The sequence below is a fragment of the Acromyrmex echinatior genome, chromosome 7, assembly GCF_024713525.1.
Source record: "Acromyrmex echinatior isolate Ae372 chromosome 7, ASM2471352v2, whole genome shotgun sequence".
Lineage (NCBI taxonomy): Eukaryota > Metazoa > Arthropoda > Insecta > Hymenoptera > Formicidae > Acromyrmex > Acromyrmex echinatior.
In genome coordinates this window covers 10,711,235-10,737,164 of record NC_141858.1, presented here as the reverse complement: position 1 = coordinate 10,737,164, position 25,930 = coordinate 10,711,235, and the positions used below count along the sequence as shown (strand labels likewise).

Genomic DNA, 25,930 nt, shown 5'->3' with positions numbered 1-25,930 from the left:
GACAAGACTAAAGGAAAGATATTAAGAGAGATAATTACTTGGAACAATAGTTTATTGTTCATAACTGAAACTTGTGGCAAAACTGCTAGATGTCTTTGTACAGCAACAGCTTGTCAATTTATAATATAATTTTACGGCACGATATTATCGTCAGCGCACAATATATTAAATGTATTCAATCGACGACCGAGAACTTTTTATATTTCTATTACATTTCTTCGTTATTTTGTCGTATATTATCATTTCCTTATTGAATATAAATGTTGCGCGTAATGTTATAGTAAGAGGTACCGAGATGCAATTTGTGAATCTTCTTCACTTATTCTAAAATTCTTTTTTGTTGATAGTAAGAATTATGTTTTGAGAAAATCAGGTCTGATACAAAAATATCTTTGTAAGTAAATTCCGCAAAAATGAAAAGAATATTATACGCATCAGAACACAATTTTGAGTCTGTATTCCGAATTTGCAAAAAATACTAAACTGGAAAAAACATGAATTAAATCATTCTTATTATAATAGAAAAAAATAGCAAGGGAAATATGTGTGCACTGTAATTTTCATTCCATGAAAAAGTACTCCTATCTTCTTCAATTCTTTCGGATCTGGTGATATGAATATATATATAAAACAAAAGATTAATTATTTTGTTTAGAAATAAAGATTTATATATACAATTTCCGGCTTGCACATATACACTCAGCCTCTGGATTGCCGGAAATTTGAGCATTACTCGTGATGGAGGCGTTTTTATCTGCCTATATCACGTAGAACTGATATTATAAAACAATACAATCGTATATTACAAACTGTTTAAAATCAACGCGCTAAGTACTTTCTAAGATTTCACAAAATTAAAACTAAGAGAGACGTCTTACTTCCTACATATTCTGATAAAACAAAAATAAAATCGTTGATCTATCTATTTCTCTTCCTCTCTTTCTCTCTCTCGCTCGCTTTCTCTCTCTCTCTCTCTCTCTCTCTCGCATTCTCTTTCTTTCTCACTTTAATCTAACTGTGCGAGAATCGCACATATTGCTTGTCGTAAGTTTATTGCGGACCGCATATCCATATAAATCAATTTAAAACTTAAATAACATATCTTTTATACACAAATTTCCGCACATTCTGACAGGATATGTGAGTGAGGAAAAATTTAACGCCATTTCAATTTTTCGACATTTTTCAATTTCTAAATAGTGCAATTATCCTATAGATATTTTATGTATACTGTAATTTTTTCGGTTTTGGTGTCATAGCAATAATATACATATATAAATATATGCATATATAATATATATATATATATATATATATACACGCATATATAAATATATAAATATATGTATATATATCTTGTAGAACATAAGCGATAAATTATTATCATCCATACGCTAGAAACACTTCTATGGCTATAAAGCGTCACACGCTAGATAAAAGTAGATAAAGTAGAGCACTTTCGTAAATTCATGTGTCGTAAGAAATTATTGGGAATTAAGAAAATGTTTTAAGTTATCCTGGGGGTCAATCATGTAATCTCACGTAAAACTTTTTACGCTTCATCTTTCACTTTTTATTTTTCACTCGTCGAAATTTCACGTGAAACTTTTCACGCATAGCGTGCTTGAATGCGCTGGTTTCTAGGCCGGTATTCATAGTCCGTTTTTATTTCAATATAATTTATCTCCTGAAATAATAATCTATCGACGAATAATATGGCCAGACTTCCATTAAATTTCAAAGTACATTTATTAATTCCGTAGGTTTCCGCCTTTTCGCCACCACGGTTCACGTGAACAAATTCACATTTTCACGGTTGGGAGAGTTACATGATCGATTCCCAGATTAAACTAATGATAAATGTTCCAATACCGTTATTAAAGATATACAATCGAAAGTGCTACTAAATATACATATAATGTACGAGAATAGAAAATTTTTTTGTTATTTTTCCACAGTCTTCCGAGTGTTCGTACAGCAGAACTCCTAATGCCCGAATTAATTAAGCTGAATGATAATTAATACTCTGATTCACGATTAATTACTTTATGTAACTAATTTTTAACTTCGATTTTTTTTAATGTACAAATTGTATAATTGAAGATAACTACATTATTCTCCGATTAGAGAAATAATAAATGACATACGCGAAGTATTTGTATAAATAAGATTAGAGGAAATTATAAAATATTTGATCCAATATTGGTCGAATTTTTACGATATGTTAGAGTAATGGAGACGCTCGGAATTATCAAGGTTCCACTGTACAATCCTGATTCGATATTATTCCGACGATTTCATCGGTAAGTAATCGAAACAGATTCTTTGGATTTCGCACTCAGTGCACACCTTTTTTATTTCCTAGCTTTTTTTAGTACTATTTAACTCGCGCGAACCGTGCAAGAGGAATCAAACGTAGCATTAAATATTATACCTTTCTAAGAAGTACATATTTTCTACGCACGCAAGTACATTGGTAACGAAAACGCTCTATTTGATTATAATTCGCTATTTTGCTTATGATTTCGTAAATTGACATTACGCGATGAAATAAATGGCTTATGCTAAAGGAAATGAAAGAGCAGCGATGAGCGCAACTCGGGAATTAAAAGTATCTCTATTCAGTCAAACAGGAAAGGATGTTTGTTTCGGCGAATGCTATTCGTACGATATAGGCATTCCACGATATTCAGTCGTGAAATCAATTTTTCAGATTCTTCGAAAAACCTGAAAAATTTATTCGATCGAAGTTATGATAATTATGCGCATACTGCATGTTGAGCATTTTTTTAAATGCTGATTTATGCTGATTTATATGAAGGCTAAATAAGTCAAAGATATCTCGTGCATTTTAACTTGATATTCTTCGATCGAAAATACCTGTCGAAGAAAATTTCATATTTGAATCAGAAATCCTCGTGTAAATAATAATTTCTCTATTGTTGACAAAGCTAAACTTCGATTTTCGTGCTTCGACTTTTAAACATTTATCCTCTCACTCGAAAGCTACGAGAGGAATTCTTATTAAGGGACTTGCTCTAATTCTTTATTTCTCAATCGCCTATACTTACTAATCGCATTAAGAGGCAGGATAAGATTAAATGACGATCGTTAAACATTATACTTGATAATTAGATTAACGTTCAAGTTCATCATTAGGAGATCGATCAGCGTGAGTTAAAGGGAGGGCGTAAAATCGCCCAGATATTTTCACTCTTTGATCGAATCATTTATGACTTCGTGTCATACTAGAGCAAGTTTAGGAATGAAACTTCGCGCTATGGAATAGATTGGAATAGAATAGAGTATCTATTTATAGAAGTTGGGACGTATCCCTCAGGTAGAGTAAAGTAAGTGTAAGAGTTTAACGTTATAGCGAGTGACTCATTTGCTTTTTGCTTTCTTTGGTCGTTGATCTGTACAGTGCGTGACTTCAACATTTATACGCGTAAAGATATTTCGAAACCTCGCCTCGATTTTCACTTAACGAACATCACCATCCCACGTATCAATTGGTATTATTAATGAAGGAATTCATCTTCCTTTTCGCATTTATAGACGGAAAGAACAATATTACTGAAGCAAAAAAAATTTTGATTTGTTGGATTATCAAAATAATCATGTAAAACTTTGAAGGCAATGCTGTAAAACGTTTTAACATTGTAATCACCAGTTTAAACGTTCTACATAATTTCTTTAGTACAGATTCAAACAAAATTATCTTCAATATCTAGCTAAATTTTTAGATTTAGCAAAACTGATCTTTCCGCATCGCTTCACGAAAGTGGGAATGCCAAAAAGTAACAGTAATAGATGGTTTCGGATTCTACGCGTAAATTTCTATCTGCACTGTATCGAGTCATAGCGTTACCCCGAGGGTCCTATTTTATTCTTTTTCTCCACCGCGGTATTCTTTCTCGGAGCAAAGGACATCTTCGGGGCGAGCTACTTGTTGCGGATGTGTAAAAGCTGATAAAAAAACGATTCGTTTTACCGGCTATGCTTAAAGGTAATAACGACTTTCCCGCTCTCGCCGTGAGAGAGAGGGTAGATATACTTTTAGGCACTGAATCGCACAGTTTTCCGCACCTAGGAATTCCCCTGGAGTGACACCGATGAACTAGTGCGAAGGAGGGGCGGGATTACACACAAGATTCAGGTTCGAGTTCACGCATCTTCGTTGTCCCGGCCGACATCATACTATCTGCTGCTTGAGCTTCACCAGATTCGTCGCGCCGTAAAGCTTCATGTCCAACGGCGCGCTCGGCTCGTTCTTCTTCGTCTGTGTGTGCCAGGCTAGCACCTTAGTGCAATTGTCCGCCAGCAGTTGGGCGTCCCGTGGCTCGAACGGTGCCAGGCTCTTCAGGAACCCATCCTCCTCGTATCCCGCGCGAAACGGCATGGTGGCGTTCGGCCGCTGATGCAGGAACTTGACGTTCACGGCGAATCCGGCCATGTCCACCGGGAACTTCCGTCCAGCTACCCAACCATCATAGAAACCTGCGAATTTTCCGTTCTTCAAGATTGGCGAGCTCAGTCCGAACTTGGTGCACAGTCCCACCGGAAACATCGACACTGTTTTTGTCTTGCGAATCTGAAAAAAAAAAGCACGTTAAGATAGATCTTTTAACAACAAATCTCAGATCTTTAGCGAAGTAAATACTTGTAACCAGTCGTACCTCGTCGAAAAGTTCAATATCATAAGTATTGTCGTCGTCGGCGAAGTAGAACACACCTTTTGTGGCGTTCGCCCTGATCCACTGTAAACCACGATTTCTGTTCGACACCCCTCGCGGTTTGGCGCCCTTTTTAAGCTTGTACTTTTCCGGCATCGGAGCTGCGCAAATATAACACACAAACCATTCATATATCGAGAAAAATGTCTTTTTCTTCTTTTTACTGAAAAAAATCATATCACAACGTTACACGATGAATCATGTAATTAAAACATGTAAATCACGTAACAAATTATTTCAAATCAGTACGTGATTTTTTAAATAACGTATTTTGAAAAATCACATAATATTAGAAATAATTTTATTCATCATGTGATTTTATAATTGTCAAATTTTAAAGAATTGAATGATAGAAATGATTGATAGAAGAAAAAATAACATATCATGTGACTTTCAAAATTACGTAAATTTAAAAAATCACGTACTGATTTGGAACAATCCGTTACATGATTTACGTGGTTTAATTTATGTAATTTCATCATGTAACTATGCGGCGTGATTTTTTTCAATAGGGCTGGACACCTCTCTCATGTGCTTGTGGTGTGCATGATGATTATTCAATTGCTACGAGCATATGGAACCTACAGTTTTAATGCCGATTCTAAACGGCGAATTTTTCGAAAGATATTTCTGTTGCAAGGATACTCTCGGGAGGATGCCGGCCTTTTCTAAGAGGAGCGTAAATATTTTGGTATTAATATTTACTATTGAAATTGAACCCGGGATCTCTGGCATGATAGACCAGTGCGCTGTCTGTCATGCCACTCTCGCGCTTGAGAAAAATGTCTGAGTGGATTAATTAAAACTCTGGCCGAAAATAGACGAATTAGAATTTTCTAGAATTTTTTAGTTGAGATAAGACTGGAATTTTTTCTGATTGATATAATCAGAATCTTCTGATTCGCCAATCAGTTCGTTTTCAACCAGAACATTTCTCTTAGGCCGATATTCATAGAAGATTCATATATTTAAGGTTGTCTTAAGTACAGTCTTAAATATAAGAAACCAATCAGAGGGCCGTATTAGCATCTTAAGACATTATTTAAGACAATTTTAAGATAAGAACTATGAATATCATTTTTATATTATTATATTGCATCAGCTATCATATGCGATTTTGCAACAGATTTATGTCTGAAATATTCACTTACCGATTAAATGATCGAACTTCAAGCCCGTTCTTTCCAATAATGTGGTAACTTGCTTGGTAGCGACGGTAGCGTCTTCGATGACAAGCCAATGTATATTTTTGACTAGCATCAAGGTATGAGCCATCCTCGTGAGTTCGGGAATCTGTTCGGGTCTTCGATATGTGGGTGTGATGATGTATAGGGGTTCTTCGGACGATTCCTCGGAAGGGACCGACGGACGAGGCGTTACCGCCCTGTGTATCGCCATCGCCGAGAGTTGCGATTGCGGCGGAGACTTGAAATGATTTCTGGAGGCCACCGAGACGTTTTCGCTTAACTGATTGATAAGTTCCTGCACGAGCATCGAGCTTATTTCCGGACTCAGGCCGTTCGTGATTTGTACTTGGTACACGGCGTATCGAATCTGCAAAAAAATGATAACTCGTTTGATAAAGTACCGTGATGACAATTAATTGATATGTAACAGTTAGATAACTGGATCCATTGGGTGTGTATTCAAAACCCTATTCGCTGTTTGTAGGTAATTACATGATTAATCCAATAAATAGCAGTATCTAATAAATAGCTTGTGCAGACTGTTCATTTAACTCGATTGCATCAGCTTATTACTCAATTTGTTCATTCTGTTATCATCAATAAAACAAAATGCAGACTGTCGTGGTTATGATATGTAATATTTCGTAAGTAATTATTGGTTGTTTTCTACAATCAAAAGATGGTTATTAATTTCAATAGTTTATATTATTGTAGCTCTGTATTCGTACTTTATAATATTATATATTCAGTTTATATTTTTGTTACAACGTTTCGTAATCAAAGAGAAGAAATTCTTTGTAAGTTAAACCAATATGGCCAACCTATAGATATATTGTACACATCGATTGTAAGATTCCTTTTGTACTTTTGTTACTCCAGATTATGGATTCTAATTCATCTTGGAAATATATAGTTAAACGTTAAACATCGTGGAAATATATAGATAAAGAAATAAGTAAATAAGTCCATTGTTTGGAAAATAATTTTTTGCGTATTCTTATATATCAATAAACATGTCAATGTATTCATAAACTTATAATTTTATAAAAATAATATTGAATTACTTTGACTTCTCCATTTTTCTAACACTTTTTTTTATGAAAAAGCGGAAAACACGTCATATTGAGTGTATATATATATATATATATATATATATATATATATATATATATATATATCCAATACGTGATGTTATTTTTTTAATATTATTTTTTTTAAATCTTCACAGCATCTATATATAAATATTTGAAAATGTCTCATATTTTTTATTTATATTTAGAAATGTTCTCTCTCTTGAATATAACTACTAATTTCCAATTTTGGACTCGACAAAAAATTAGAAAAAAACTCAAAGCTTAGTAGGGACATATAAGGTCCTGTTACTCCAATAAATATTTTGATAAAATGGGTTTCATTCTAAGAAAATAAATCTCGGTATATGGCATAATAAATATTAATAATTATTTTTTACCATTTCCTCGGCGAGCTTTGGGGTTTCGCTATCATCCTCCTCACCGACCGGCAAATCCTCGGCAGCGTTCGCGGAAGTATCGGCATTGAAGACCGTTACTTGATCGAAAGTAATGCCAGTGGACAGGAGATATTGATAAAAGACTACGAAGATCCCTATCAAGGCGATCACTCCCATTTTCATGGACGGCTTCATTATACTGATGCCTGAGGTCACGAAAAAAAGGAACATTCAGAAATAATAGTGAGAAAAAGAATAATATATTAGCTTAATTGTGATTTTAACGGAGTGCTACACGATAAAAAAAAAAGAAAAACGGATGATTTTCGATTAAATATTTGAAAACGCGCATTAAGCTGTATTTAATGTTTTTAATCTCACTCGGAGAACGGAGGTGGAAGATGAATCGGACTGTACATTAAAAATGTACCACATCTCAACTTGTTCCACCAACTTTCCTGCTTGGCGGAAAGCAGTTACTCTCGCGTTCTATTCTCATATCTCCTACGAACTGTGAGTTTCCAATTTTAATCTGATTCACAGTTCAATCCCATTCTGGTAGAGATGGGGCACTCCATTTGCGGGCATTAGCGTGTATAAATGTATATCATGCGAATTTTATGTGCGTATAAAATGTAAATTTAACGGCGAACGAAACGAAATGCGAAGATTAACTGTTGGAGAGGTCTGTGAATTAAAACCTGATATTACATTGAAACGCATTTCCCGCCTGCCCGTATTAAAAGCTCGACGCGCAGACGATCCCGTTTCCGCGTGATCTCGAGCGGAAAACGTCGGAGCTGTCATAATAGCCCGTCGGGTACAGAAGGTTGAAACAAAGATGTGCTCACTCACCCGAATGCTACATGTGTCTGCTGTTCCGTCGTTTCCTCTGCCTCTCCTGAATCGCGAACTGCTTCTTGCCCTGTCATAAAAGTAATTAGCTGCCGTAAATTCTCGGATATCTCATGAGGTTTTTATATCTAGAGCAGTACGGTAGGCAACCGCTGTAATATCCACACATATATATATATATATATATATATATATTTAGCACAGATTAAAATTTTCGACGTGCGTAAATGAACCCTCGGATCACCGTCTGCGTATCGATAATCACGATTAATTGCGGTCGTCCGTACGGATTTAATTATTATAATTCCATGACGCGGATCCGCTTTTGGCAAACATGCGCAACGGCTCTCGGCCGGACCGATTCTCAGTGCGATCGAAGGGACGATCCCGCCGAGGTTTAATTATTTTCGTGGGTCATGTGGCATTTCCCGAAGGCCCGGATTCGCTCGGGGGTGGCGAGGGAGGAAGAAGAAGAAGAAGAGGAGGAGGAAGAGGAAGAGGAGGGCGCAGGCGTAGCGACTAAGCCGATAGCGCGGTCGCCGGAAGAACATCCGTCAGGATCTCGCGGACTTTGGCGATAAAGCGAGACGACGTTTAAAGCGAAGGACCGTCGCCCGTCACTAACGAGCGACGATAACGTTCGAGATTTATTTAACGAACGAGACGTGAGATACGTGGGTGTTTGCTGCTATCCCCCCCGGGATGCACGTGAAACCGGGGAATCCCATGGGCAGCGTCGTAATTTCCACGGCCTTCCTGCCTTTCTATTCTAACAAAACTCGTCTCTCGCGACTTGGACTCGTATTCGAGAAAGAGAGAAGTGCATCAATTGCTTCGCTACTATTTCTTCTCCCCGATATCAAACAGCCGGCATTAACCGCGTCTATCATTAATAACTATTGTCTTCCATCCGACGCAACGTATTGCCCCCTCGCGATTTTATAGCCTCTTTAGCACGAAGAAATAATAGATGTTCAACAATGTTTACGACGTATGATAACGGGTTAAGAGTAACTCGTTTAATCCTTATCTTTAGTACTCTTCGGGGGATCCTTTCTGTCTTTAGTGTTGAATATATAAATTTATTTTAAAAAATCCAATAGAATACAGTTCTCTGAATAACATTTTGAAGACATCCTTATAATGTTATAATGTAGACGTCCTTTAAGACAGTGTTGTATGAAATAATTTTTTTCTCATAATTATAATATACTACACAAAGTACGGATGACATTTTGAAGTGTATCAAGTATAACAACACATTAAAATGAGAGAATGAAATACTATACTATAATATAGATAGCGTAATGAGAGGTGCGGAAATTGAAAAGGGATTTTTACATCGATAACAAGTAGAAAAATGTAGGAATAAAATCGAAAATGAGCAAGATCTCCAGCAGCAGCATACTTGACGCGCCCGTCTTGTTTATAATTCGTGCAAAAATATTTTATTATAATTAACTATTTTTATTAACTATTTTTCACAATCCTTTCTATCTTGAATATATAGTGTTGAATATATAAATTTGATCTCTCTCTTTACCGTCCTTTTTCTATATTCATCACTTCGTTAAGCGAAGAATGCGACAGTAAGTATACTCTTTGAGAGTTGATAATGACAATCTTTTGAACATTACACGACGTAGCTCGAAAATGCTCCCTTTTCTAATTTACTTTCAACGCGTCGCTATCGCAACGTTCTTACGTAAGCAACGTCATATGCAGGACGGCGCTCTAAATTACACGACACCAAGAATTTAACGCTATCTCTCCTATATCGTCCGTCACAAACGCGTTCTTTCTCGCCTGGCCTGGCGACGTCAGCAGCAAAAAAAAATAAAACCGACACTGATAAGATCTACTGTCTTTACCTTGCGCAATGAAAAACATGCTGTTTAGCAGCAAATAAAAATGTGATAAAAATGTGGTGAAGAATAGTGGAAATTCGCTAATTAAGAATCGATTCACATCACGACGTTACTGATTGTAAAATCAATTATTAATGTGAAACCAATCTGGCCTTCTATTCGTCGCGCTTCGACATTACTCTGACATTTCTATTGTAGAACTTGAATAGAATCTTCCTTACTACTATTCTAGGAATGTTGGAGTAATGTCGGAATAAATATTCATTTCGATGAAAAAAGATATCGTGAAATGGTTTTTTCTTTTTTACATTAATGATAAGAGATGTTTAAAAATCTATTTAAATGTAAATGTCACTTTGCTTTCTTTCTTTCTTTCTCGAAATCCTCTCAAACTTATCTGACAATTTTCTGATAAGATTTCAGATTGTCTGAAAATTTCGAATAACCGATATGAAACAACTTTCCATCACACCGTAATGATAGTTTAGCTTTGTTAAAAGAAACGCGGGTTACGCGAGAAAATGATTATCTTTCGCAATCAGCGGTAAAACGGTAAATCGAATTGGTAAATAGACATGCAGTCAGACGGAAAGAGCAAACAGTTAAATTTCGATTTAACTAAATGGCGGAAGGAGTGATAATCTGTCACTGATCGATCGACGTAATTAAGTATCGTGGCAAATGCGTTTAATTCAGCGTAATGTGGCTTCCTCCATAAATTATGAGACGCCAATAAGATTTCTTAAACGCATCTATTTTATAGCGACACAATGTTTGATCGATGCGAATTGTGAACGAATAATCCAATATAAATGAAATTCGCAATATCGTTGATACAATAACAGGATTTACTCACATCGGTTATTTGAATTTCCGTCATCTGCGTGAAAATATTTCATTGCCATTAATGATATCCATTCAAATGTATGTCAAGTTTTTAAAAGACTTTTCTATTGTAAAATACCAACAAGGTGACAAGTGTCTCAAAGTGACAAGTAGTACGCAGTAAAAGCATATCGATTGTGCCATCTATATAGTTGTAGAAGAAGTGCCATTGTGTATTTATCATAGTCCCACAGGGAGAGAACGATTTTGTTGAAGTATCAAAAATTTAGCGGGATACAGACCTTTTTACTTACAGAAAATAATTTTAACATTCTAGCAATCAGTTTGAGTGTTCTACTTAAAAATTGTGATGGTCTAACAAAATAATTTTCTGTATCCAGCTAAATTTTTGGATACTTCAGCAAAAATCGTTCTCTCCGTGCATAATATTTTTTAATTTAAATCTTGAATTATATTATCGCAAAATTCACGTATCATTTTCCAGAAGTGTACAGTATTTTGAAAATTAATATCAGTTTATTATTGATTTTAATAAATATAAATAGTCGTTGGTAATTACTCTGTTCGCGATATGCGACCTTTCGTTGAAATGATAATTAATTTACGAGGAAAATAATTATTAAATATGCAGCTGTGTTGGAAATAGAACATATTATATATTTTATTCAGCCTTATAACGATTTCTTTTCGAGTATCCAATGCGACGATCGTCACGCAAGAAATTTCGCCACCATTGATCGGTCTCCGTTTAGAATTGTTTTCAATCGGTTATTGATCTCGTTGATTAATAATTGCAATGGCTGTCCTATTCGCCAGAAATTTCATATTGTTACGCAAGTTTTCGAAATCAGAGCTTCAATCGGATATGACAGACGTCATCGCCGTCACGGGGAGTCGTACAAATTACTAATTAGAAGGCAAGAAAGAATACGAGTGGTCCAACTCGGGCATTCTTCTTGCTTTACTTCCATGCTTCACTTCCATGTTTCGCTCGCATGAGAATTTCATGGTTGATCAGCTCGCACTAACTAACCATGTCAGATAATCTAGATAGGATCGTCGGTTTCTAAATCTAAATCAGTTTACGAATTAGTGGCGTTGATCAACGAGGCAATTTGTCGTCTGATTTAATCAGAGACGCATTCATGTTATTGAACATCCTTATATACTGAGAATAATATTCTGGTTGTACTAACAAGAAGTGTACTAACAAACGAAATGAATTCTGGTTATATGAATTAGAATTCTGGTTATCGTAATTGAATGTCTTGTTACCTCGACTAGAATTTAATTTAATTATAGATTTAATTATAAGCTGATTTGTATCTTTTGAATTTAGAATTTTCAGAATTCCAATGCAACAAGATTTTTCAGTGTAAAAACGAATGAAGTGTATGTTTCAGACTCGCATATATGGGTGTACGATTTTAACTCTGATATCGAAATATTTAACTGAAAAATGTAAGCTACAGAAAAATTCCAGGAAAGAGAAATATAAGATACGAAGACATTGCAGGAAATCCAGATGAAGTAATATTTTTCGAATTCCGGTTGAAGTAATATTTTTCTCGCAAATTGACAGATTTAAAAATGATTATTAGAATCAGGTTGTGAATATCCTTAAAAATTCTTTGTTAAAGATAGCCGTTACTTAAAAGAAAAAAATAAATCGAGTAATCAATTTTCTTAGCAATATAATGATATGTTTTTGTGTATATGAATTAATATTACTAAATTGCTTGACAATTTAATTTATAATATTACTGTTCTGTTTTGTTAGGATTGCGTTTTAAGACTGAAAATTAAATTTGGTGCGCAGTTTGCAGGATTAGATATATAAATATAAATTTACACAGAATTATTTAAGTACTAAAAATCCAGCTTAACTGTTTAAAGCTTTTATCTCCTAGTTGTTTTGTATTTACATTTACGACTTTAAAATACTTTGTTTAACATTATTTATATGAAAAATATTTCAGACAAAAACTGTATGATCTGAAAGAGAGAATAAATAAAATAGTAAAATCAACTATCGAAAAAAATCGATTTTTCAAAAATTAATTTTATCATTATTTGTTCTTTTTTAGATCATACAACTTTTTGTTTAAAACATTTTTTCATATCTTTTATATTTTTCAGGATATATTTCGATGTTAATGTTAAAATGGGACACTCTGTAATAAAAAGTGACATTAATAGGGCAAAACATTTATATTTCGAATCAGTTGGGTAATCATCAGTTGGTCCTTACTTTACGTTTCGTGCAAAGGCTATCCCATTATTAAGATTAGGGATGAGCTGCTCTCGCGCGGTATTAATGAGAAATCAGCTTAGTCACCAAATCCCTCATTTGAATCCAAGTCACGATTATTACGCGGCGTTTTTTTCCGTTGTTCAAGGTGCACGCAGTCAACGCAAATGGCGGTGTATAATGAGATTGTGTTGACGTATCTCAGTAGAAACGCCGCAATATCGCCAGACCGCGCCAACTTGGTCGGAACTTTTATATCGCGCACTTCCCACGGCACTTCACATCCTTCCAACTTCGATTAATTAAATCTCTGTGCTTTAGAGTCAAGGAACCGAACTAACCGAAATTTTAACGGCTTCGACAGGAACGCGAACATTCATTATCGAGTTAATGCCCCGAGTTCTCGTAGCCAATCTCGTTTGCATTAAGCCAGAAAACTGACTTTACACACTAAGAAAAATGTCCTAATTGTACAACAAGAAGTATGAACGAAACGAACTTTAATCATATGAATCAGAATTCTCAGAATCAGATAATTGAACTTCTATCTCGATTGGAAAATCGAGTTTGATAGATTGGAAAGAACAATTTTGCTCAAAAATATCTAAAAATTTAGCTAGATGCAGATCTGAAAATAATTTTGTTGGGTCACCGAAATAATTATGTAGAACATTGAAGTGTTGTTGACAATGCTGGAAAAAGTTTTGGCATTCCTGCAACTAGTTTGAGCGTCCCACATAATTATTTTGATGGTCCAAACAAAATTATTTTCAGATCTGCATATCAAGCTAAATTTTTTATTACAGCAAAATTATTCTTTCCGTGTAGATTTAATTATACAAAAAGGACCGATTTTCTAAGTGCGTCAAAATTTAACTAGAGATACAGCTCTGAAAATAATTTTATTGAACCATCAAAATAATTATATAGAACGTTTAAACATTGCTGACAATGCTGCAAACAGTTCTGATAGTTTAAAAATCAATTTGAGCATCCTAATTTGATAGTCCAAATAAAATTATTTTCAGATCTGCATCTAGCTAAGTTTTTAAATAATTCAGCAAAATCGTAGATTTAATTATATGAAAAGGACGATTTCGCTAAAGTATTTAAAAATTTAACTACATATACTGAGAGAAAAGTATATCGTATGACTATAATTGCATGGTAAAATAATTATGGTTATGAACATCATTTTTATAATTATTATTGCTATAATATTAGTATATATAACAATATTATATGTATAATTACAACATTTTATAGTATAATTTACTATATGATTTATGTGTAAAATAAGAACGTACAATTAGTTAAATGAATACATATTATGATTATTATGATCATAATTTAGTGTTTAAGTTACTATAATTCATATGGTCAAAATAATTATAAATTATAGTTAAATTTATGGTTATTCCAATCATTTTTTTCTCTCAGTATATTAAACTGAAAATAATTTTGTTCAGACCATCATAATAACTATAGAATGCTCAAGATGGCTGCTAAAATATCAAAATTTTTTGTAATATTTGCTCATCATGCTTGAGCGTCTTATATAATTAATTTTGATGATCCAACAAAATTATTTTATTTTTCAAATTTGTATTTATCAAAAATTTAATACTTCAGCAAAATAGTTTCTGTGTATGATTTTTATCTTTCTAGTTGAATCTACTAGAATTCTAATTTCAACAAGAAACTTTTTTCAATAGTATATCTTCCTTTCCAAGTCTCACGCGCGTATTTAAACGCGTGATGCATACGCTTATCGCGGTCTGCAACTTTGCGGTTTTATTGGTGTTTCACCTATCTTGCAAATCTTCTAGCTGTATCTCATATTGTCGGTGCAATTTCGCTGCATTATTCTTATATGTGGAAATATGTACGTGCAAATTACGGAATTACTTTTCCGCAAGTAATATCACATGCTCGTTTCGAAACTATGCGCGACCTTAAGAGTTGCAAAACATGTGTGTTTGTTGTTATCGAGAATTTCTTAATGTTTCTTGGAATACATTTGAGATATATTTAAACTATCTATTATGCGCATAATTGCCCGTGCAATTTTCTCCATGACACAGGAATTAGCCTTGGAATATCGATTGCAATTTCATTCAACGTTTCAGCCCGTAAACGTCGCACGCGGCAGTCGCTATATATATTCAATCGTTTATACTAACCGGCTCGACTCGACGGAAACCAGAGCACGATAAATGCATCGATTAATGCAGCTTCCTTAGCTAGAACCACTTATCACCCGTATATAGGCTTTTGCATAGAGCTAGACAAATTAACGCACTCATCGTCGTGGCGCGAGTCAATTTTTCACCGCGTGCAGTCCGATTTGGCACTCTGGACGCGTTTCTAATTGCTCGCGGCTAAAAGAGGAACACTCCGTTTTCGGAACCAGGTATCCTCTCCGAGGCATCAATCAGGCCGCTCCGCTTCGTTTGGCACCTGACCCAGTTGATCCACGGGAGATCTCGTGGAATCGGACGGGATCGAAACGCGCATCTCGAGAACGTGTCTTAATGATGCCGTCCCATCAGAATCACGCGACGGAGACGACAATGACGACAATGGAAACGAGGCCGATGAAGACGAGGACGAGGACGGCAAAACGGCGACGCAATCACTGGCTGACTCGACACTGAAACGTTTCCTCCGGTTTCCTCCTACTCACGTGGCCACTTCTGTGTAACGTCGTTCGTAACATGCCCCACCACGCTATGATCGAAGAACTGATCGTCGTACGAGAGAATGAGAGAGACGTTTGTCCCACGTGTGCGTGCTGCGCACGGTCCACGGAACCGATCACGTGAATCTATTAGCAGATTGTGGTAATTCGGCGCTCCGTAGCAGCGCAGTAGCACAGTTTTCAGATTGGCGAACGCTTAACCCGTCGACTTGCCGACGTCGATTCACCTCGTTCGCGAGAGGTGAACTTAGAGAGAGGTGAATACACGGAGGCGAAGGATACACGGAAAGACACAGTTTTTTTTGTTAAAATCTAAAAATTGAGCTACATACAGATCTGAAGATAATCTTTTCATAGATTCACTGGATCTTTTTCGATCCAGGCGAAATTTCACTCCCAAATTTCAATTTTTATTTAATAAAGATTTTAACATTTGAGTTAAATAACTATTTGGCGATGTAACAGAGATGTTGAAGAGTAATCCGGAATTTTTCTAAATTTTTTGAAAGATTAAAAATTTGTTTTGGACAAAAAGACTCAGTAGGTCTACAAAAATATCTATGTCTATGAGAGGATAATTTTGTTTTGCCTATCGAAATAATTATACAGAACGTTAAGCTAAGGCTAGAATGTTAAAAACTTTTTGCAACTCGTGCTTGAATGCTTCGCTACATAATTGGGTTGGCTAAAAAGTCTTCTCGTTTTTTACTGATTCTGACATTCGATTTAGATATTTTTAGTTCTATGCGATAGGTATTTTAAGTGGTGCGATGCAGATTATTTTCGATCAAGACCTTCATTCGCTCATCATCTACTTGGCCTACCAGAACGTTGCTCGTCTTCAACGGAGAAATTCTCACCACAGAACTTTCCAAACCAAAATTGGCACATGTGATGATTCACACAATCCTCACATTGCACGTGTCTTTTTTCGGGTTTTGCACTGCGGTTTTTTATCTTTATGGTAGTAATGTAGTATAATTTGACGAAAACGTGTCTTTTGTTCTTCCATTTTTAATCTTTTATAACAAACGGTAAACTCTATTGATATATCTCGATACTTTTTTGTTATAAGACAAAATTATTTTCAGATATGTATCTAATTAAATTTTTTAATACTTCGACAAAACTGTTTTTTCCATACAATAACCAAGTTAAGTAAACGTCATTTCTAATTATAATAGAATTATCGGGAATAAGAAAAATCAGACACACGAAATTTGCACGAAGTACACGATTTTTCCATCGCGTATGATATTAATATCTGGTTGCTGTGCGGAGCTTCGTAAAAATATAAATGGCATATGTTATTTCCTGTAGTCCATTCGCGACTACAAACGCAGGATATTTCTGAGCGTCGCTCAATAAAATCTAGATCGAAACCGGACATCTTTGGAGAACTTTACGAATAATACATGCGATCAGCTCGCATATCAATATTTCCAATCTTTCCGATGTGAATTAGCCCGATGTGAATATCAAAAATACGACCGCTTACGTATGACACTTAATAGGAAATATGTCAAAGCGATGCATGAATTATTTAACCCAGGAATTTTATTTTAGAAGTTATTTCTATTGATGTTTCTCTCTAAAAGTTGGATCGAAGAATGTAACCACTAATACCCATTGGACACATCTATAAAAATAGAGTTTGAAAGTATTTCAGGACGTTCCCTCGCGACATTACTGTCGAGCTTTTTATCGGTTCTGTCAAACGTACATATATCACTTACGTTTGTACAAATACACGTCGCCGGCAAATAAAGCAAATATATAAGAATAACTCCTGCATCTTTATTTTACAAAGCAAGCTGTACTTCTTCCAATGTCAACCTCGCTCTGACATTCTCTTTGCACGAAAGACACACGTGAAATATTACGTATGAGAAATGTCGCAATGTAAGTACGTCGCGTAAAAGTTTTCGCATATCGAATCGCAAAGTGTGCGCGAAATCGTGCGTTTCTCACGTTGTGGACGCGTTAAAAACGCATTGTCAGCGATCTCAGTTGAGTGCGGAATATCGCGCGACACAAATAGCCTCCGGTGGGAGCAATTTTCGTCGTGGCTGAAACGCGATTAGGCGCAACGCGCGCGGTTAATCTACCGGAATCGCGCGGAAAAACTTATAAATTCCTCCTATTATTAATCTTCCAATTAGCTCTATAAATGCGCGACATGCCCCGGCAAATGTATTCCACCCGCGTTTTACGTTACGACGTTATCGGATAACGTTGTAACTTACATTCGTGTTGGCTCGGAAGCTTACGCTAGCGGCGAAAATGATACGATACCGTGCATGGCGGCACGTGCTTGCGATTGCCGGCATATGAAAGAGAGAGAAGGAGAGAGAGAGAGAGAGAGAGAGAGAGGCGCATACACGTATACCTAGTTGTATAATGATCAATAACACGAGGCAGCAGAAGTGAGACAATGGAAGGACGATGAGAGACCGTTCCCGAATAGATATAAGGCGTCGAGTTTATAGTTCGATGGGCAATCGAGTTCTTATCTGGTGTGACCCGAATAAGTAATTAGCCGGAATGTAAAAATCACCTTTGTCACCGATCGCGATTGACTGATTAAATATTAGCAACATGAGGAAATGAAAATTTTATAACTTTTCCCCGATTTTCAGATAATATTTCGTCATCCTGATCCTTTCAATAATATTTTGAAAGTTTTTGTATTTTTGTTTTGATTTGGAAATCATCAAATTGTATTAGGTGTTGGAATTAATTCGTAGCGTTTTTTAATGAAAGAATGTTATTTATTTCACATGAGCATTAAAAAATACATTAATGAAAGTACTTCCCATCACTTGTAAAACGCTACGAATTAATTCCAACACCTAATATTTTGCTGAACAATTTAACATAACAATGTAAATTACTGTTCTTTCGTAGGTACTGTGGGTCTTTTTTGTCCAATTTTTGTTCAAATTTTTTTACTGTTAAGCTTTAAAAAAATGCAAAAAAATTCAGGATTACTTTTCAGTATTTCTGCTACGTTGTCACAAATAGTTATTTAACTTAAATATTAAAACCTTCATTTAATACAAATTGAAATTCGTGCCACAAGAAATTTGAGAGCGAAATTTCGCCTGGATAGAAAAAGATTCTCAGTGCGACTACGATATTAATATTGTTGATATTGCTCGCATTTAAATTGGTTATTAAGTTGATAATATTCTAATGAATATGTATGATGTGTGGGCATATTAAATTTCTTTAAAAAAAGAATTTTGATTTTTCAGAAAATTTTGCAAAATTCCCTTACTTTTCCCTGATTTCTCTAACTTTTCTCTGAGTTTTTAATTTTCCTCACGTTTCCTCGATTTCCCTAAGTTTCAATTTTAGTGGCAAGTCCAGAAATTAGAGTTACTACGATTCTTTATAGCAATCCTAATTTCCTCATATTAAGTTGTCAAACGTGAGAAATTCAAACTGTTCTTAAATTGTTGATTAAATATTAATTACTCCTGCCGCAAAAGACAACCCGAGGCGGCGGTTTAATTTCATTAAAATTTCCGGTAACACGAGAGGTCAAGCTCAAGTGGATGGCAAATATCTGAATCGTATCAACATACACACTGTGAACATTACACATGTAGGCAGCTTTACACAGCAATGTTAACAAACGGATGCTAATAAACGGGGATGCATCTAATCATCGCGTTCGTTCGAAGTACAAAATATTCGAAATGTTAGACTATGTCTACAGTATTTATTCGATAATCATTCGGAAGAAAGTTTTAATGTCAGTTGGCTTCAAGCGCAAAGTATCGTTGACATTTCCGGAGTACGTAGCCATATATACCAGAAGTTACAGAGCAAGAGTCCTGATTCGAATAAAAATCACGCGAATACAACACGACGTTTCAATACTACCTAATCCGGTTCTTTTTTTTTTCGAGGTAATTCCCTACTGTGTAAACAACGATCGTGTCGTAGACGATGCGGGGATGGATACAACGCGGAAGTTTGATCGATTCGCATTCAAGCCGGGCGAATTTCGGGTTGAATATTTGCACAAGCTACCCCTTCAGTTCTGCATTTGCTTTCCGAGCACGTTGCCGGTCCAGACGGGATTCTCGAAGGCGCAATCTCGCGAGGTCGTGTAATTTGTAACGCAACTTTCGGTAATGCAACTTTCGGGGTCCAACAACTAATAAGAAGTTCTTTCCCGCCGACCGGTGTGCACGCTATAGCCACCTATGGCGCCCTTTGATTTGGAGGGCACATGGCCACCCTGCTGCTAGCTGGTCGATAACGGCTCGGCAGACACCATGTGATTCTCTCTCTTTCCCTTCTCCCTCTTTCAGTTTTGATACCCCTTTACCTTCCCTCAATTCACCTTTTACCTATAGCGACCCATGGGCGTCGACAGAACGAAATTTTTCAAACGATAGAAATAGTGCTACAAATAAATAAATTGACCACTGTTATAGTACACCTTAATTATAGACTTTTTCCTGTTCGCAACTCTGATTTCTGCAATAACTAAATAACCATGATGCAAGATATATATCATGCGCTGTTTACACGTTTTGTTATATATTTTGTATATTTATGTATTAGTAATAGCTTGTATTTTAGTATTTGCATTGATAAGAACCGAAATCAATGATTGAAACGCATGTACGCTTGTTAAATGTTAATAAAAATTTCTTTGCGCATCCCGTTAACCGCGTTGGCTTTTAATTGGTAATTTTTGTTCCCTTTTTTTACATTAAATAAAATGTATTATTGATGTTTCATGAAAAGAGAGAGATGTGTATACAGGAAAACAATAACGAGACATTATAGTCTTTTAGTTATATGGGAAGAACGAGTTTGCTCAAGTATCTACAAATTTGATTATAAATACAAATTTAAAAATAATTTCGTTGGATTACAAATAATTACTCAGGATTGCCACAGACCTGAAAGAACCGGGAAAAGTCAGGGGAAAACAGTCTGGAATATTGAAATTTGCTCACAATTTTCTTAAACTGCTCCTATTTCAGATAATTGTTATAATTTTTTTATATTATATCTAACGTAGTCTTATAGTGAAATAACGTTCAAAACACTTTAAACGATTTTAATAAAATAATTAAAATTTATATTTTATTCAGTATTTTTATTTGATCACCTTTTTTCGTAACTGTATTCTTTTTTCCAATACTAATTTATTTTTTGTTAGCTTGAATTTGCACCCAAAATTTTAGTATGCTAATTAAGTCATTTTTGCATTGTTTTTAATAATATTAATATAAGACTAGCTTTCCTACAACTCTTTAAATGTTAAAATTTACATATTTTACATTGGAAAGTTTTCCATTCTCATCTGGAAAAGTCAGGGAATTAAAAAATTCATTTTCTGTGGCAACCCTGCTAAATTAGGAATCTCAAACATGATGAGCTGCCAAAAATTCTGATATTTTAGCAACCAGTTTAAGCGTTTTAATCATTTTGATAATTATTTTGATAGTTCAATAAAATTATTTTCAGATCTGTCTAGCTAAATTTTTTATTATTTTAAATAAAAAAATGTTATATAAAATGTTATACTTCAAAATTTCAGTAAAATCGAAGCAAAATTGTCATCATGGTTTTCAATATATTTTTTTACTTAGAGAGAGATTTGTCGGCTTCCCTTCTTTCAAAGAACGCAAGAAGAAGAGAGCTTCTCTTACTTTATTTCATCAAGATTTGATGGAAAAACGGTAAATTTTTTGCACCAATCCAGTTTAAGCACATAATGACGTATAATCATGTAACCATACACGTAACTCGCAATTAAATCACGAATCGTACGAATCACGAAGTGAAGATAATTAGCGGTAGCAACGTAATAATTAAGTAAAACGTGCAATAATGTGGAGTGTGAGACGGCAATTGACGGAAGAAAACGAGAGTAATGGGAAGAGCGGATGTTAACGCATCAGGGTACTTGAATGGGAGAAACTTCGGCATGCTTGAATAGCAGGAACTTGATTTAAACACGTTTATGCGTGTTATCGATTAGAGCACCTGTGGTCTAACAAAATAGCGCCTTTTAATGAAACTTTTCTCTACTCCTCGCCTTGAACGGCCGGAGAAGGTTGTAAGGATCCCCTTGGATTCCGTTCACGGCGCCCATGTGTCTCCCTATCCTCTTCTTCCCTCCTATCTTCTCTCTCTCTCTCTCTCTCTCTCTCTCTCTCTCTCTCTCTTTCTCTCTCTCTTTCACTACCATTCTCCATCCATTTCCGTCCGTCCTACCTCCGTCGTCATATTGATCGTGACTTATAATACCAACGTATGATGTATAATATTGTAAATCGGATATCTCGCCTGCCATCTCTCGACAGAGCTTTTTGTGACCGATCTCTCACGGGACGGACGCTATGAGATTACGTGGGATTATCAATAAGGAACAGTTGGCATAGTGCCTACAAACGTGTACTCGGATAAGCCAACTTGCGATCGATCAAGGTCGTGGTCGATTGCATCCGTCCGACAGAATGTTTGATCGAACGTCGCCACTACATTTTTCTTCACATTGTTATCTCTTCTATGGGGAAAAAAAAAACACCACTATCATATATCATAACGCAAATCGATGTTGAATGATACTTATCGAAGTACATTGTGACGAAGCCAAAATCTGCAGATTAATAACGATACAATATTGTTTACTTCACGTACATTATATAGATCAGGCTATATTACATGTATTTTTGTAATTCAATTCGTTTAATTCAATCCAATTGCCCTTCAATACCCATCGCGCCAGAATACGTGAGTTCGTTCTTATGTAACGCCTGTAATTTCCTTGGGGAATTCTTCCTTCAGATTTTCATGACCTACTCTACTGTTTGTCGCAAAGGAAAAACGATCAATCTCCACTTTTCATTAATTGCGACTATAGAAAGAGTTCTCACCCACTTCGCCTAACTCTCCCTTATCTATTCCCTCATAAATCTTTAGTTCAAATGAATCAAATCGCCATGTCCAACGGCAATTTATTCGTTCTTCTTAGGACACCTCGGCCGACGTTCTTACCGGTGCTCTCCAGGACTTCCCGATAAGTTAAGCCGGCTAAATACATTTCCACTTCCTTTATTGACCTTCCGGTATCACCCACCCCCGGCAACCCCACTCTAAGTAATCGGCACCACGTAAAGGTAGCGCTACAGTCGCGGTTGAAGACCATTCACTACCGCAAACGGATTTGGATGGATATTAAGGGTTTCAAACGGTTGGTATCGAACGCGATCCCAAACACACCAGTTGTCATCCCCATTAATTCTCATATCGAACCCCATCCTCCCGGGTTTGAGATATCTAACTAGGACAATTCGTTCTTGGAAACCGTGATTGAGGTTAAGCCATTGGATCATTAATCCAAATTAATCCCGGCAATCTGTCGGAGTAATCAACGTTGGAACGTAAGACGTTGGCGCGCATCTATCTACCCTTAATAACGTTTCTCTTGCGATCAGCTTTTTCGCGTGAGAAGATACCGAGTTTCCACCTGAATTAAACGTCGGGATATTGCTAAATAATACAGCCGTAAGAGTCTCGAGCTGCAACGTAACATCGAATACGTCCTAAATAATTAAAACTCAAACTTGAGCATACGGAGGACTAAACGTGACGTGGTCTGTGATACAATATCGAGCGCAATATGCACATCTGCATTCGGCGAGACGTGAATGCCGTGCTCTGTCTCTGCGAAATGCAGCGCGCGAATCCGCCACAATCTCTCTGCGCGCGTTAATCGCGAGCAGATGTTCCTCAGCTTTAACCCGTTCATCCACCAGATGATATGCATATGGAATAAAGTCCCAAATCATAAAATAGCGCTTTCCGGCGAGAAAGAAAAATGGAGCATCGCGGTAGGAGTCTAGACGCAGTGAAAAGCACAAGCAATAGGAACAGGGAATAACAGATTTCCCATATACCACAAATCTCTCCGGGACATCCTAAAGATATCCAAAGAACGTACCATATATCTACCTATGATATCCTAACGATGTTCTCAGAACATTCCTCGAATAAAGTGTGCCGTATGAGTTCAATATTTGATGAAAACGGTTTCCATTAGGTTGCAATTCTATTATTCCTTGTGCTCTTCATTTCGTCTAAAATCCTAAGAGGGACGATACAGTCATGGGGATGCAAGTCTCAATGAGCTCGCCTCGATGTGACGAATTCTCGTGTCGCGTCATGAATTTTCGCTTTTCGCAATACGGAAATTTGTAGGATGACGACAAATTTGTAGGTAACGACAGTATTGCAGTACTCACCATAGTAACGAGGGTGTCCGTTCGCCGACCGCCTTTCGCCGTCGAGCCAGCCCGTCGATCGGCAACCACGACAGTCACCACACTGCGGAGGAAAGCGCACTGCTAGGGAAACGCTACCGCAGCTACCGCTGCCGCTGCTGCTGCTGCTGCTGCTGCTGCTATCGCGGCCACCGCTGCTGCTGTTGCTGGTGCATCCTGAAAAAGCGGGAGGGGGCAAATTCACCGACGTTCCATGCTGCGGCATGCGAAATTCGCGCATGTACCCTGGATGGCAAAGGCGCCGAGCCGTGCCGCGCAGCCGGTTAGATATATGTAATCGCGTATATACACGCATATACACAACGCGCGCGCGCACGCCCGACATTTCGGCCAGCCCGTTCGCCGTCGCTGGCTGATCGAAAGAGCTGCTCCTGACCCTTCGTCCGCGTACGGACGCTCGCTACCTTAGCTCTTTAGTTCCGTATATACACGGGGGTGTTCCATTTAGAGCTCCACGGTTAATCTCCTCCCTGTGCATTACTGCAAATCCCGAAGCGACACGCCGACGCAATTAGAAATTGTATTCTTGAAATCTATATGTGGGACAGGATTTTATCGTATATGATTTTCATAGTCTAACAGTATCTAGTATCAGATCTAAGAGTATATTATTTTCAGATCTAATATCTTGTTTTTATATCTACCTATCTACCTCTCTCTCTACCTAATCTACCTAAAAATTTAGCTAAATTATTGATTTGATAACATTTTTGAAATATGAAAATAATTATGTAGGACGCTTGAACTGGTTACTAAAATGTCCAAAGTTTTTACAGCATTGCTTATCTTATTTAAAACTCCTGCATGATTATTTTGATGGTCCAACAAAATTATTTCCAGATCTGTAGCTAGCTAAATTTTTAGACAATTCATTGCAGTAAAAGCATTCTTTCCATGTATTACGAAATTCTTGGACAAAAGAAAAAAATATGATTTGTTGCGAGATTGGTTTGATTGATTTTGTTGAAAAAGAAGCGATTTAAAAAACGGTTTTAAATAATTTCTTTTGTTTCCAAAAATCTATTTTTTGCAAAAAAAAGAATACAATAACTCTTTTCGGTTGGAAAATTCGAATTCCGATTTTTTGTTTGTTTTTTGTTTAAAAGTCCGAATATCCTTTAGAAAGCTGCATTTTGAAAGAATATGGAAGTATAAATGTTAGAATGAATGAATGTTGGAATCAGGATGAAAAGCTTCAAGATCGATTTATTCGTCATTAATCATTTCACAAAGAGATAACGTCTCAATAATATAACAGATGAATGCAGTTCTCAATACATATATTTGTTGTTTCGTATATTGGTTTTCCGACCGATAGGCACATGACCATCTAAATACAATTGAGTATATTTTGCACGTAAATCAATACGTTAGTATTGCATCGCTGGTTAACGCAAGCAAAATGTGCTTTAGGCGATTTGTAATTCGTTTCAGGTGTCAGTACAGAATTCTCGCATTCACTGTTTCATGTTATTTTATGTTGTTTATTTTGCGATACATGTTCGTATATTTTATAACATGTACTCTATATATTTGTATATATTTATTAGCAGAAAAGTGCTTATAATCGCAAGCATAAATTATATTGTTTCATGAAATGCATTTTTTATTCTCTTTTATTTTACTACATCAGATATAATCGGAAAAATTTATAATTTTTCCCTCAATATATCAGCATCGATCATTCGAATATCGAC

At 36.1% G+C, this 25,930-nt stretch overlaps 2 protein-coding genes across 3 annotated transcripts in view; one reads left to right on the top strand and one right to left on the bottom strand.

The window, feature by feature from the left end:
• Positions 1 to 25,930, top strand: part of Art4 (arginine methyltransferase 4) — a 43,877-nt gene that overhangs the window by 4,097 nt on the left and 13,850 nt on the right. The gene's annotated exons all lie outside the window — the stretch shown is intronic.
• Positions 35 to 24,265, bottom strand: GlcAT-P (Glucuronyltransferase P). 2 transcript variants are annotated; one of them, XM_087407879.1, is made up of 6 exons: positions 24,195 to 24,265; positions 8,250 to 8,319; positions 7,395 to 7,600; positions 5,888 to 6,290; positions 4,680 to 4,837; positions 35 to 4,594 (listed from the first exon to the last, which is right to left on the bottom strand). In XM_087407879.1, exons 3-6 carry the CDS (start codon positions 7,587 to 7,589, stop codon positions 4,196 to 4,198), a joined length of 1,155 nt encoding a protein of 384 aa, XP_087264005.1. In that variant the 5' UTR covers positions 7,590 to 7,600; positions 8,250 to 8,319; positions 24,195 to 24,265; the 3' UTR covers positions 35 to 4,195. The 2 variants fall into 2 exon arrangements, with proteins under 2 accessions (XP_087264005.1, XP_011068468.1); XM_011070166.2 differs by lacking the exon at positions 24,195 to 24,265 and adding an exon at positions 15,398 to 18,146.